The sequence below is a fragment of the Capra hircus genome, chromosome 15 (genome assembly GCF_001704415.2).
Source record: "Capra hircus breed San Clemente chromosome 15, ASM170441v1, whole genome shotgun sequence".
In the NCBI taxonomy this organism is placed as follows: Eukaryota; Metazoa; Chordata; class Mammalia; order Artiodactyla; family Bovidae; genus Capra; species Capra hircus.
In genome coordinates, this window is record NC_030822.1 from 60,137,209 (window position 1) to 60,150,247 (window position 13,039).

The 13,039-nt window shown below is 42.0% G+C and overlaps 2 protein-coding genes across 2 annotated transcripts; one reads left to right on the forward strand and one right to left on the reverse strand.

Moving 5' to 3' along the window:
- C15H11orf1 (chromosome 15 C11orf1 homolog) lies at positions 3,377-7,431 on the reverse strand. The gene is made up of 4 exons (XM_005689435.2): positions 7,029-7,431; positions 4,650-4,880; positions 3,836-3,902; positions 3,377-3,667 (listed from the first exon to the last, which is right to left on the reverse strand). Exons 1-4 carry the CDS (start codon positions 7,068-7,070, stop codon positions 3,498-3,500), a joined length of 510 nt encoding a protein of 169 aa, XP_005689492.1. The 5' UTR covers positions 7,071-7,431; the 3' UTR covers positions 3,377-3,497.
- On the forward strand, positions 7,497-12,348 carry FDXACB1 (ferredoxin-fold anticodon binding domain containing 1). The gene is made up of 5 exons (XM_005689433.3): positions 7,497-7,701; positions 8,181-8,337; positions 9,189-9,392; positions 9,544-9,702; positions 11,047-12,348. The coding sequence occupies exons 1-5, from the start codon at positions 7,530-7,532 to the stop codon at positions 12,227-12,229; spliced, it is 1,875 nt and encodes a 624-aa protein (XP_005689490.2). The 5' UTR covers positions 7,497-7,529; the 3' UTR covers positions 12,230-12,348.

The window sequence follows — 13,039 nt, forward strand, 5'->3', positions numbered from 1 at the left end:
AAGACAGACATAGACCAAGGAAAAGAAGAGAGCCCAGAAATAATCCCTCACACATATAGTCAAATGATCATTGACAAACATATCAAGACCATTTTCTCAGGAAAAGGACAGCATTTTCAACACATGGTGCTGAGAAAACTGTATATCCACCTGCAAAAGAATGAAATTAGACCCTTACCTTACATAATACACAAAAATTAACTCAAAGAGAATCAAACACCTAATCATAAGAGCTTAGAAGAAAACATACACAAAGTTTCACGACATTGACTTTAGCAATGATTTATTGGATATGACACCAAAAGTTTAAGCAATGAAAAAAAAAAACAGATAAACTCAACTTCATAAACTCAACTTTTATATATCAGAGGACACTAACAAGGGAATGAAAGAACCCACAGAGTGATATTTACAAATCATATAGTAGTTGATTAGAGATTAATATCCAAAATATATAAAGATATATAAAGAACATCTACAATTCAACAACAGAAAGCAAAGAACCCAGTTCAAAAATGAGCAAAGCAGTGGTAAAGAATCTGCCTGCCAATGCAGGAGACACAGGTTCAATCTCTTGTCTGGGAAGACCCCTACATGCTGCAGAACAGCTAAGCCTGTGCACCACAGATATTGAGCCAGTACTCTAGAGCCCGGGAATCGCACTACTGAGCCGTTGCACTGCAACTACTGAAGCCCATGTGTCGTAGAGCCTGTGCTCAGCAAAAAGAGAATCCGCTGCAATGAGAAGACTGTGCACTGCAACTAAACAGTGGCCCCTGCTCATTGCAACCAGAGAAAAGCCTGTGCAGCAACAAAGACCCAAGACCCAGCGCAGCCCCAAAATAAATAAAATTATTTAAAAATTGAACAAAGGACTTGAATAAACATTTCTTCACAGACAACATACAAATAACTGAAAAGCACATGAAAAGATGCTCAAGACCACTAGCCATTAGGAAAACACAAATCAAAACCATGAGAGGCCATTTTACACCCACTAGGATGGCTATTATAAAGTGAAAACAAACAAAACACCAGAAAACATGTGTTGGTAATGATGTGGGGAAACTGAAACCCTTGTGTATTCATTACGGGTGGGAATGTAAAAAAGTGCAGCCACTACGGGAAACTGTGGCATTTCCAAACTGTTAAATAGAATTACCATATGATCCAGCAATTCTATTTATGGATATATGCCCAAAATAATCAAGAGCAGGGATTTAAACAAGTATCTGTGCACCAATGCTCATAGCTTCCCTGGTGGCTCAGGGATTCTTCTGGTAAAGAATCCAATCCACCTGCAATGCAGGACACACCTGGGTTCAATCCCTGGGTTGAGAAGATCTCCTGGAGGAGGGCATGGCAACCCACTTTGTCTGGAGAATCACCATGGGCAGACGAGCCTGGCAGGCTGCAGTCCATGGAGTCACAAAGAGTCAGACAATACTAAGCGACTAAGCGCACACACAGCATAGCAGAGTTCATGGCAGCAGCATCCACACGACCCAAAAGATGAAAACAACCCAAGTGGTCTACTAACAAGTGAACAGAGAAGCAAAATGTGGCATAATTCAATGGAAGTCTTAGAAAGGACACATGCTGTAACATGGATGAAACTTGAAAACAACCTAAGTGAAATAAACCAGAGACAAAAGAAAAATACTGTATGATTCCACTTATATGAGGTACCTAGAACAGGCAAATTCATAGTGACAGAAAATAGAATAGAGGTCACCAGGGACAGGAGAAGAGGGGAATGAGGAATTGTTGCTTAATTGGTATAGAGTTTCAGTTTGTAATGATGAAAAAGTTCTGGAACTAGTGGTGATGGTTGCACACACTGTGCGTGTATTTAATGCCACTGAATTGTATACGTAAAAACAGTTAAAATGGCACATTTTATGTTATATTTTAGCACAATAAAAATGCACTGGATACTTAGGGAGTAGGATAGACACATAACATATAAACTTAAAACATGTCTATAAAATATTCATACTGCAAAATATACACCAATGAATTATTAATATTAGTAAGAGATAATAATTCAAATTCTATAGTTGATCAAACAATAGAATGCAATTTCCATCAACATCCTAACTATCTTTTTGTGGAACTTGGCAAATTGATTCTAAAATTTACATAGAAATGCCAAGGGTCAAAAATAGATGATACTCTTGCAGAAAGACAAACTAAAATGATTTGATCTACCGGATGTTAAGACTTATACAATTATCATAATTAAGATAGTGAGGTAATTAAGGCATTATAACTAAGATGGGATTAAATAAAAAACAACAGTTAGGCTAATAGAATATAATAGAGAGCCCAGAAACAGACCCAAATATACACAGATAGCTGATTTATATTAAAAATGGCTTTGAAGAGCAGTGAAGAAAGTATGGTCTTTTTAATAACTAATATGGGGACAACTGGATAGCCATACAGAAATGAACAAAACAGTCACTACCTAACATCATGTACAATATAAATTCCATATTCATACCTGTTTCAAAAAATAATGAAGGTTTGGGAGATAATATATGAGAGACAGTTCCCATATATTACATTGTCATCTTTAATAGGAGATTTAAAAAAAAAAAAAAGGAAAGTACTGATGTTAAGACTATTGCCTCCGAGTGTTCGCCAACCCTAAAGTATTCACAATCTTTTCTCAATTGTAGCCAGTTCCTCACAATGAAAGACCCATCTTAAACTGTCTGAGTCATCCCAAATTCCTTAAAGTATCCTACCCTAACATCACCTTTCTGAATCATTACCAAGATTGTGTCAAGCTGAGGTTATTCCTTGTCACAGGTTTAATAAACAACTCAGCTTTGTCTGATCAGCAGTTTTCTTTGGCGATCTTTATCAGGGAGTCAAAAATTGACAGTCTTTATCTTTTCAGATGTAAACTGAAATATTTATAGGTGAAATTATATAACTTCAGAGAAAAGTTTTAAAATAGAGAAAGTAAATAGGGATCGATAAGCTTGGTCATCAATTGTTGAAGCTGGGTAATGGTACATGTGAGTTCATTATACTATTCTGTCTAGTTTTTTGTTTCAAATTTTCCATATTAATAAAAATAGTTATATTTCTTCTTCTAGTCCTTAAGAGGGTGACAGTAAATATAACTTATCTGACCATGACTACCAGGCTCACATCCAGAAAGCATCTAGCCTAATGTAGCCTAAGTCAGGATGGATTTTGCAGCTCTGCCCTTCAAGCAAGGCAGGAAGAGCGAAGCGGCTGTAGATTTGAAAGAAATAACTCTTTGCAATGCTGTCCTACAACACCTGTAATGTAGACTAAGAGTAAATATGCTTAAATTTGACATTTAAATCTTGGTTTAAAAAAGTGGGGGTAGAGAATATTTGTTGGGCTTTATTTATTCAGAGAGTAAAACTGTGCTACAGTCAGCTAAATTCTTAGTTGTGCTTAGAATGGGCTCCCTCCTACATTCTACACTGGAAAAATGAAACTTATTCTTAGAATCATGGACTCTGAAACCGGCAGTTACTAGGATTCCACACACACACAGAGTGATGATCAGTTTGAGGCTTTGAATAACTACTCATGTAAGTTGACTTTTCTGTGCATTTGTATGGAGGAGGAACCAGCTCAGGTTGATGTCCTGGGAACCAGTGAGGCTCTCGCTTAAACCCTGAGGGAATAGAAAAGAGGAGTCTTAGTAAGTAATCTCTTCATTATTTCTGAGCGAATATACAGTGAAACCTGTCAGAGCTGAGAAAAAAGAGAAATCATTCCCTCATTTAAGTTTTCTTTGTGTTCCTCCTGAGGCTATAAGAATTAAAAAGAATAGGTCACCTACTATGGGTTGAAAGTGGCCTTCTGTTGTTGTAGCTTGTATCATATGTTGTTTCAAAGTAGTGTCCAAACTGGAAAGAAAAGGTAGTAGTTTCAAAATATAGGAGTCTATAGCCAAAGCAGAGAAGTAAAGGACACAATGGCATAAATAAATTCTAGCAGGCTCTGTAATATTTTAGCTTGGCTAGAGATCTATACATGTCATTAACCTATATCCTACCAATCTTTATATCCTGTGTCTGTTTGTTTAGGAGATTTCAGGGCAAGATGAAGATAAATGACAAATCTAGCTGGCAGGGACCAGAGGAGAAACTAACCTGAGTTAGAAGACATTATATAAATATTTCTGTAGATTAATTAAGTCCAAAGTAAAGCAAGAGAAAAAGCATGATACTCATCCTTTTATTACGTTGTGGTTGTTTAGTAGCTAAGTTGTGTCCAACTCTTTGTAACCTGATGGACTATAGCCCGCCAGGCTCCCATGTCCATGGGATTTCCCAGGCAAGAATACTAGAGTGGGTTGCCATTTCCTTCTTCAGGGTATCTTCCCGACCCAGGGACTGAACCGGTGTCTCCTGCCTGGCAGGCAGATTCTTTACCGCCAAGCCACCTGGGAAGCCTTACAATAGCATAATATTCAGCTTGATAGTAAAGTGGGATAAGTGTTCCACCTGAGGACTGTTGCCCTCTTCCAACCATTCACTGAACAGAAGCCTGAAAGATCTCAGCATTGGAAGTTATCAGATTCCTGTTTCTCAAATGGCCATTGGTATTTCTTTTGCTAACAGAGGAAAACAAAGAAGAGAAAGTTCAATTACCTGGGAAGGCAATGGTTTTGGCTGCACGATATTCTTTAGGTCATATCTTTCCTGGTTCCAGTTGCCCATCAGGGTACGGTTTGAATAGGCATCTTCATTAGTATTGCATCTCCATCCATACTGGAAAAACTTGGACATATTATTCCAGTCCGTCCACACTTCAGCATGGCCATCTGCATTAATGAGGCTGCCATAGTGCGGGTTTGTAAGGAAACAGGCGAGGACCTGTCTCTGGGAAAATGTGGCAATAGAAAAGTTTGTTGCACAAACCAGAGAGCAGAAAACACATCCCCATCCCTTTCTTGTCCTTGGCGATGCATAAGTACACCTTCTAAAGATCTAGTCTTTCCTCTCAGTTTAATAATTGTCATCCTGTTTCCTTCCAAGTTCATAAATCCTTTGACCTACCCTCTCAATCAGCAGTAGTAGATGACTAAATAGATTAAATACACCCCCTCCCTCAGAAGGCAAGAGAACTTCAGGACCCTAATACTATTGGAGAACTAGAAAATATTCTGGTGATTGTGAGGTGTAAGAATTTAAGGACTAAGTACTGCTATCTTCAAAGAGAAGAGAGAGAAGTGAGATCTGGATAACTAGATAATACGACAGATCAATGATCAACAAACGATGGTTTCCTTCCTCTGGGCCCAGCTCAAATGCCATATCTTAGGATACAGCGTTCCCTTTTCATGATGCCTTACCTCAAGTTAACTTCTCTCAATTGTCTCACACAGAACTTTATCTTCACGCTTTTATATATCCATAACTTTATACCACGTTAGAGTTCTTCAAGGAAGTGTGGAATCTTTTACACTGAAACATGCATCCCTTGAGGACAAGACCTGTTGCTTTTTCATTACTGCACCCTCTCCCTCTGTATACCCTCCCAATCAATAGTAATTTGCACATACAAGATGACCAATGTCAGAATTTCAATTTTTTTGTTAAGGAATCAAAAGCCTAACCATTTCTAACTTTGGTTAAAAGTTCAGTCTGGTCCCTTGGCTTAGGAGCAAGACAATACCTTCTCTGAAGATGAATACTTTGAAGTTGAGGAGCTTGTGTTTGAAGATTTTATAGCAGAGTAACAGCAAACCTTACTCTGACGTTCCATATTCTTTAAAACAAGGGATGACACAAAACCTGGCCTTCCCAGTTCTCCAGGCAAAGAAAGAATTTAGATCGCCCAGATCACCAGGTGGCCATGATTTGGTAGTCATCACCCACCCACCTTTCCACAGCTAAAGACAAAGCCAACTAAGTTTAAAGGTAACTGCCCACACATCATGGGCCTTTGTGAAGACAGATGCATGCACTTATGTCAACAAACAGCATGACGACTAAGAGCAGTCGGTCCCACAAAGTCCTCAGGCCAAGTACTCAGATGACATTGTCCCTGGGGCTGTTAAGGATAGACATCCCCACCCACTTAGTTGTCCAAACCTGAAAACTGGGGCTTATGTTTGACTCTTGGTCTCTCTTATGTTTGACTCTCGGTCTCTCTTTGAACTCCCTTACATCTATTCAGTCACTGCTGCTGCTGCTGCTGTTGCTGCTGCTAAGTCGCTTCAATCGTGTCTGACTCTGTGCAACCTCATAGACAGCAGCCCACCAGGCTCCCGCATCCCTGGGATTCTCCAGGCAAGAACGCTAGGTCTTGTTGATTTTTGAATCAGTGCACTACCTACCCTCCATCTCCACTACCAAGTTTCAATTCAGATCACTATCAGCCCTAGTCTCCATTACTGCAGTAACCTTCTATCTGGACTCCTTGCCACCAACCTGTTCTTCTTCTACTCTTTCTCCATAGGAAAGCAGAATTTTTGAAAATGAAAATCTAATTGTGTTATCTTCTACTTAAAAATCTTTCAGTGGCTGGCCACTGTTTTCAGAATAAGGTTCAGGCTGTAAAAAAAAAAATGCCTATATGAACTGGTCTCTGCTTTTCAGTCTCATCTGTTATCCACTCTCCCTCAAATCACATTTCAATCAAACTCAGCTACTGTGTTTTCCCATCATGCTTTTGCATTTATTGTTACTTCTGCCTTTTCAGTCCTCCTGACCCAGGTAAGGTGTAGTCCCCCCCACTCCCCTTAGCTTTCAACTCAGGTGCACTTCATCCACAAAATCTTTCCACTTCATCCCCAAACTTGGTCCCCTTCAGTGTGTTCCTCAGCGACCTGAATTAACTCCATTTATAGTACTGCATCTCACTAAATCAGAATTGTCTCTTTTGCCGTGCATCCTCCACCACATTACAAGCTCAGAGAAGCCATAGGCCACATCCTGTTCCTCCATATATCGAACAGCCTTCATAGGCCTGGGGCATAACACTCAACACTTCTTCAATGCATAAAAGGTAGGGGAAAGAAGCACCTGGAAAAACTCCGAATAACAATGATAATCGGTTGCAGTCATTTCAGATGAGATGAAGGCTGTTACAAAATCCTCTGAGTCAGGATGCAGAACACAGCACCATCTCTCCTCGGCCTCAGCCTGGCCCTGCTTCGTTCACTCAGAACTCACTTCGACCTGTCTGAACACCCCCCCACACCCCCGCCCCCAACCCCCCGAAGCTAGTGACTCCTCAAAGCCTCAGGCTTTGAAGTCGCTCAGGGAAGCCCTTGGGCTCAAAAGCATTTAACACTTCCGATGGGGTGAGGGAGTGATGGGATTGCGTGGCCGGTGTCTCGCTCTTGCTCTCATGGCTATTTTCGTACTCGGGACGTCGCCGCCCCAGTTTGTCAAGACAACCAGACGCTGTGACGCGTCACCAACCAGCTACGCGTGAAGAGGTGGGGCCACAAGAGAATCGCGAAGGAAGTGACGTAAAAAAAGAGCGCCTCGAAGAACTTGAGACGGGAGCACGTGGGGGCCATGGCCCCGCGGCGCCTCCTGTTGGTTGGGGAAGGGAATTTCTCTTTTGCCGTCGCTCTGAGTGAGACCCTGGATCCAAACACGAGTCTAACCGCCACCTGTCCCCAGCGCTCAGCGGACCTGGCCCGGGATCTGGTGGCCCGAGAGAACATACAGCGCCTGCGCGAGCGAGGTAGCGAAGCCCCGCCCTCCACGAAGCCCCGCCCAGCTGTGGCGCCCCTCCAAGTGGAAAGGGTGGGAATAGTGGGGATTCAGGGAACTTGGCTGTTGCTCTTGGTCTTCCCCGGGGCTTCCCAGGTAGCTGTTAGTGGTAAAACACCCGCCTGCCAATGCAAGAGTCGTAACAGATGCGAGTTCTTAAGAGATCCCTGGGTGGGGAAGATCCCCTGGAGAAGGGCATGGCACCCCCCTCCAGTATCCTTACCTGGAGAATCACATGGACAGAGGACCCTAGCCGGCTACAGTCCATAGGGTCTCAAAGAGTCTGACTGGACCAAAGCGACTTAGCACACACGCACTTCATCTTCCCATGGACATTGACAGACAGCCTGCTGTGTGCCTGGACTTGGGCTGTTTTGCACTTCGTGTTGGGGAGGGTTTTTCTCTCGTTCCAAGGCTTTATCCCATCCTCCTGTCTATATTTCATGCCAGGTAATGAGGTACGCTTCGGTGTGGACTGCACCCACCTGGCAGATGCCTTTGAACCACAAGACAGAGAATTTGATCGAATTTATTTTAACTTTCCGCACTGTGGACGCAAAGCTGGAGTAGCTAAGAACAGGGAACTGCTTGCCAAGTTTTTCCGGAGGTGAGGAGAGCTGAGCACTCACGAGTGAAATGTTTAAGATGTACATTGCCACTCAGACACGTTAGTTTGGGAAATAGGACTTACAAGAGAACGTGTTGCTCCAAAGGAACCCAGTCTAGTTGGAGAGGCAGACATTTAACCCTAAATGCTAAGTACAAGTGCAAACATGTACTGTTGGGCCAGAAAAGGGAGGATCACCTATTTTTGATAATGCAAAATGATAGTAGCCAGTACAAACTAATTTAGGAGACAAACTATCTGCATTCAAATCCCCACCCACCACTTAATAGCTTTGTGGTTTTTGTGATTGTTTACCTGATCCTTATTTGCTTTTGCTTCCTCATCCATAAACTGAAGATATTAACATAACTACCTCATAAAATTATTGTGAACTTAAAAGTGCTTTATACTATTATACCAAAACATGAAACATAGTTATCATGAAACTTTGCACAGAGGCAGTATTTTAAGTTAGTATTTGAAGTACAAGTAAAATTTTAACAAGCAGGAGGGGAGTGAAAAGAACAGCTTTCTAAATGGGAAAGAATAGCCTGATCACTGAATCACATGTAGTAATTTTATAGACATTGACTTTTCATTGAAATATAGGTGAATAATAGAAATGTGAAGCTGGATAGCTTTCTGGTCAGCCACTAATATTAGTTATGAGTTGAGCATTGAATTTAAATTCTTACTTACTTCCAGCTCCTTTTTTTTGCATGTTTGAAGTCTTAATAGATCTTTACAGATAGATATGATTGGATTTTAATTATCTCACAGACAAACCATGTATATACAGCTAACTCCTACTTGTTTCTGGTAAATGATTGATGTTTCCTTATCCCCATTAGCTGTGCAGATGTGCTTGCCAAGGACGGAGAAGTCCACGTGGCATTGTGTAGAGGACAAGGTGGGACTCCTGCTGATAAGCCAATGAGAGAATGGCACAACAGTTGGCAAGTGGTTGCTATGGCCGCTCTGGGGGGATTCATTTTAAGTGATGTGCATCCCTTCAACTGTGAGGCTGTGCCAGGGTACAGGTGCACTGGATATAGGTAGGTAATAACAGATCTCAGCTTTTTCCATCTCTCTCACTAATGATAAAAAAATCCCATTGACACTTTTTCTTGCTAGTTTCTTGATTCAGCCTTTAGGAATAATTGCTTTCTTTAATAGTGACAGACTTAATAACTGCTGTTTTGCCAGGAGTCAAGATAAGTCCTTTCATATAGAAGGTGCCTTGAACCATATCTTCACCCGGAGCTTACCCTTTGAAAGTTTGCAACCAAGAATCTCCAGGATCAAACTGGGTGGCCAGTGGTTTTCTTTTCTGGAACCAGAAGTACTTGTAGGAAAACTGAACAGGTAACCTGATTTTACCAGAAACTTCTGTCTCTAGTTGTATCCCGATTGACTTAATAATCAGGCAGTCATACATTGAATGGATGCTACATTAATTGTTAATGATGTTGTGCTGTGAATACTTATAAATCTGGCCCACACAGTCTCTTTATAATTAAAAATTTTCGTATTATCTGCAAATATCTTATGATATCACTTATATGTGAAATCTAAAAAAAAGGGGTACAAAACAAATAGTTACAGATGTAGAAGACAAACTTATGGTTACAAAGGGTCGAGGGGTATAAACTTGGAGATTGGGACTGACTTACACATATCTCTATATATAAAATAGATAACTAATAAGGGCCTATTATATAGCGCAAGGAACTCTACTCAGTACTCTGTAATGGCCTATATAGAAAAAGAATCTAAAGAAAGAGTGGATATATGGGACTTCCCAGGTGGTGGTAGTGGTAAAGAATCCATCTGCTAATGCAGAAGATGCAAGAATCATGATTTCTATCCCTGGGTTGGAAAGATCCTCTGGAGTAGGAAATGGCAACTCATTCCAGTACTCTTGCCTGGAAAATCCCATGGATAGAGGAGCCTGGTGGGCTACAGTCCATGGGGCTGCAAAGAGTCAAGACACAACTGAGCACAGCACAGCCTATGTATATGTATAACTGATTTGTACATGTGAAACTAAAAGCAATATTTTAAATCAACTATAAATGACACCCCACTCCAGTACTCTTGCCTGGAAAATCCCATGGATGGAGGAGCCTGGTAGGCTGCAGTCCATGGGGTCGCTAAGAGTCGGATACGACTGAGCAACTTCACTTTCACTTTTTACTTTCATGCATTGGAGAAGGAAATGGCAACCCACTCCAGTGTTCTTGCCTGGAAAATCCCATGGATGGAGGAGCCTGGTAGGCTGCAGTCCATGGGGTCGCTAAGAGTCGGATACGACTGAGCAACTTCACTTTCACTTTTTACTTTCATTCATTGGAGAAGGAAATGGCAACCCACTCCAGTGTTCTTGCCTGGAGAGTCCCAGGGACAGGGGAGCCTGGTGGGCTGCCGTCTTTGGGGTCGCACAGAGTCGGACACGACTGAAGTGACTTAGCAGTAGCAGTATACTCCAGTAAATTTTTTTAAAAAATTATCATATTTTCAGGTATATTATAGGCTGTCAGAATTCTGAAACACGTGCTATCTCTCTTTATAGTAGATGATTTCTTTGTTTCCTTTCTGGATCAACTTAAGGATAATCCTTTTAATTCAGCTCTTCTTTTAAATTCTAGCTACATTATCACTATTTATAATTTTAAGTTTTAAAAGCTATTTTTGTGTGTGTTTAAACAGGGGCTTCCTCGAAGCACCTTCATGTCATCCTATCAAGACCATAAATGAGAAACTCATTGCTGAATTGGGGAAAGCTTTCCCTCTAAAAAGGCTGAAGTGTTCTTCCCCTTTGCTGCCACAAGGAGATGCCAGTGTTCTCACATCCCACAACCCTGACATCCTATCAACTGCCTTTTGGGTTAGTCTCCATGAAGATAACTCAGATTTTGAGTCCCCGACTAGTGGGACGACACAAGACATGGAGGACTTTCTGGTGTCATTTTCAGAACTCAGCCTTCCCAAGAGCCCTAGAAGAGACAGTAAGGAAGAAGCTCATGAAGGAACGCATGGCCAGGCCAAGGCCTGCCTTAGACCTTCTCTTCTGGTTCACAGCCAGGCTGTAATCCAAGCGCCGGACTTTCTCCCTGGTTCTCTGCACATCCTCAGTGGGCCTGTCTTTCAAAGGTGCTGCATCTCCCCTTTCACAATGCCAGCATTTCACGAGACTTTGTATATCCTTGGATTTAATAAACATCTGAAGGATAGCTGTCTTCAGTCACTACTGGATCATCTGAAGGGCATTCTAGACAACCTTCTGACCCAGACATGGCTGGAGGGCTCTGAGTGGAGCAGTTCAGTGGAATTTGTTTTTCAACCAACTGGGGAAAGATATATGATTACTGTGAAGTCTCAAAATTTTGGCCCAGATTGTGTTAAGGACCTGATTATTGGGTCTGTTACCACATCTGCTACAAGCGTGATACACAAAGACCAGTGTTTTGTGTGTGTGTCTATGAACTTGGACCTCTTAGCCATGCTTGTCTGGGGTATCTCTGATTGGAGGATGCTGTGGACCTCTGATAGTCGTTTCCTGAAGAATTTTGTCCCTGGAAAAATAGAACCCTTTAAAAGCTATTCCCTATATCCTCCATACTATGTGCATGATATTAGTTTTTGGTTAGATGAAAAGAAAAGATTTGATGAAGTCGAGTTTCACACTCTGGCCCGAGCAGTGTCCCAGGACACCGTTATATCCATACAATTCCTTAGTCGTTTTCAGCATCCAAAGACCGAACAGGTCAGCCTCTGCTATAGACTGACCTACCAGACCTGTGACAAGGCTCTGACCCAGCAACAGGTAGCATCAATGCAGTCCCAGCTTAGGAAAGAGATTCAGCAACGACTCCATGTGACACCTCGGTAGTTTAGTAAACTCATCTCTCCATAGTGATCCTTGTGTGTGTGGGTGGAAAAAGACCAATTTGTAAACTGTAGTTCTTTCTGGGCTTTTTGTTTGTCTTGTAAAAATCTTCTACTTTGTAAAAGATTGGTTAATTGAAGGGCTTCCTTGGTAGTCCAGTGGTTAAGAATCTACCTCACAGTGCAGGGGACAAGGGTTTGATCCCTGGTCGGAGAACTAAGATCCCACATGACTCAGAGCAACGAAGCCCTCACGCTGCAGCTACTGAGCTCTCATTCCAGAGCCTGTGTGCCACAACTAGAGAGTCTGAGCACTACAAGGAAAGATCCCGCGTGCCACAGTGAAGATCCTGAGTGCTGCAACTAAGACCTGATGCAGCCAAATAAAATTTAAAAAATGTAAAGATCGGTTGTTTGGCTCAAAAAATACCTGTGGCTCAGTCACTGAGACTGTAATGTGATTGGTGACCTTCAGAGGTATGCAATATTTTGATCATGAGTAATGACAGGGAAGGCAATGGCACCCCACTCCAGTACTCTTGCCTGGCAGATCCCGTGGACTGAGGAGCCTGATAGGCTGCAGCCCATGGGGTCGCTAGGATTCAGACACACGACTGAGCGACTTCACTTTCACTTTTCACTTTCATGCATTGGAGAAGGAAATGGCAACCCACTCCAGTGTTATTGCCTGGAGAATCCCAGGGATGGGGGAGCCTGGTGGGCTGCTATCTATGGGGTCGCACAGAGTTGGACACGACTGAAGCGACTTAGCAGCAGCAGCAGCCGCAGTAATGACAGGGAAACAAACAAAACA

Bases quoted from the DNA above. Each gene is read 5' to 3' on its own strand.
- C15H11orf1 (XM_005689435.2), bottom strand. From the start codon at position 7,070: ATGACTGCAACCGATTATCATTGTTATTCGGAGTTTTTCCAG. The intron at 4,881-7,028 runs GTGCTTCTTTCC...ACATTTTCCCAG, and splicing joins GTTATTCGGAGTTTTTCCAG to AGACAGGTCCTCGCCTGTTT. The intron at 3,903-4,649 runs GTAATTGAACTT...TTTTCTTTCCAG, and splicing joins CAAAACCATTGCCTTCCCAG to TTTGGACACTACTTTGAAAC.
- FDXACB1 (XM_005689433.3), top strand. From the start codon at position 7,530: ATGGCCCCGCGGCGCCTCCTGTTGGTTGGGGAAGGGAATTTCTCTTTT. The intron at 8,338-9,188 runs GTGAGGAGAGCT...TATCCCCATTAG, and splicing joins CTTGCCAAGTTTTTCCGGAG to CTGTGCAGATGTGCTTGCCA. The intron at 9,703-11,046 runs GTAACCTGATTT...GTGTTTAAACAG, and splicing joins CTTGTAGGAAAACTGAACAG to GGGCTTCCTCGAAGCACCTT.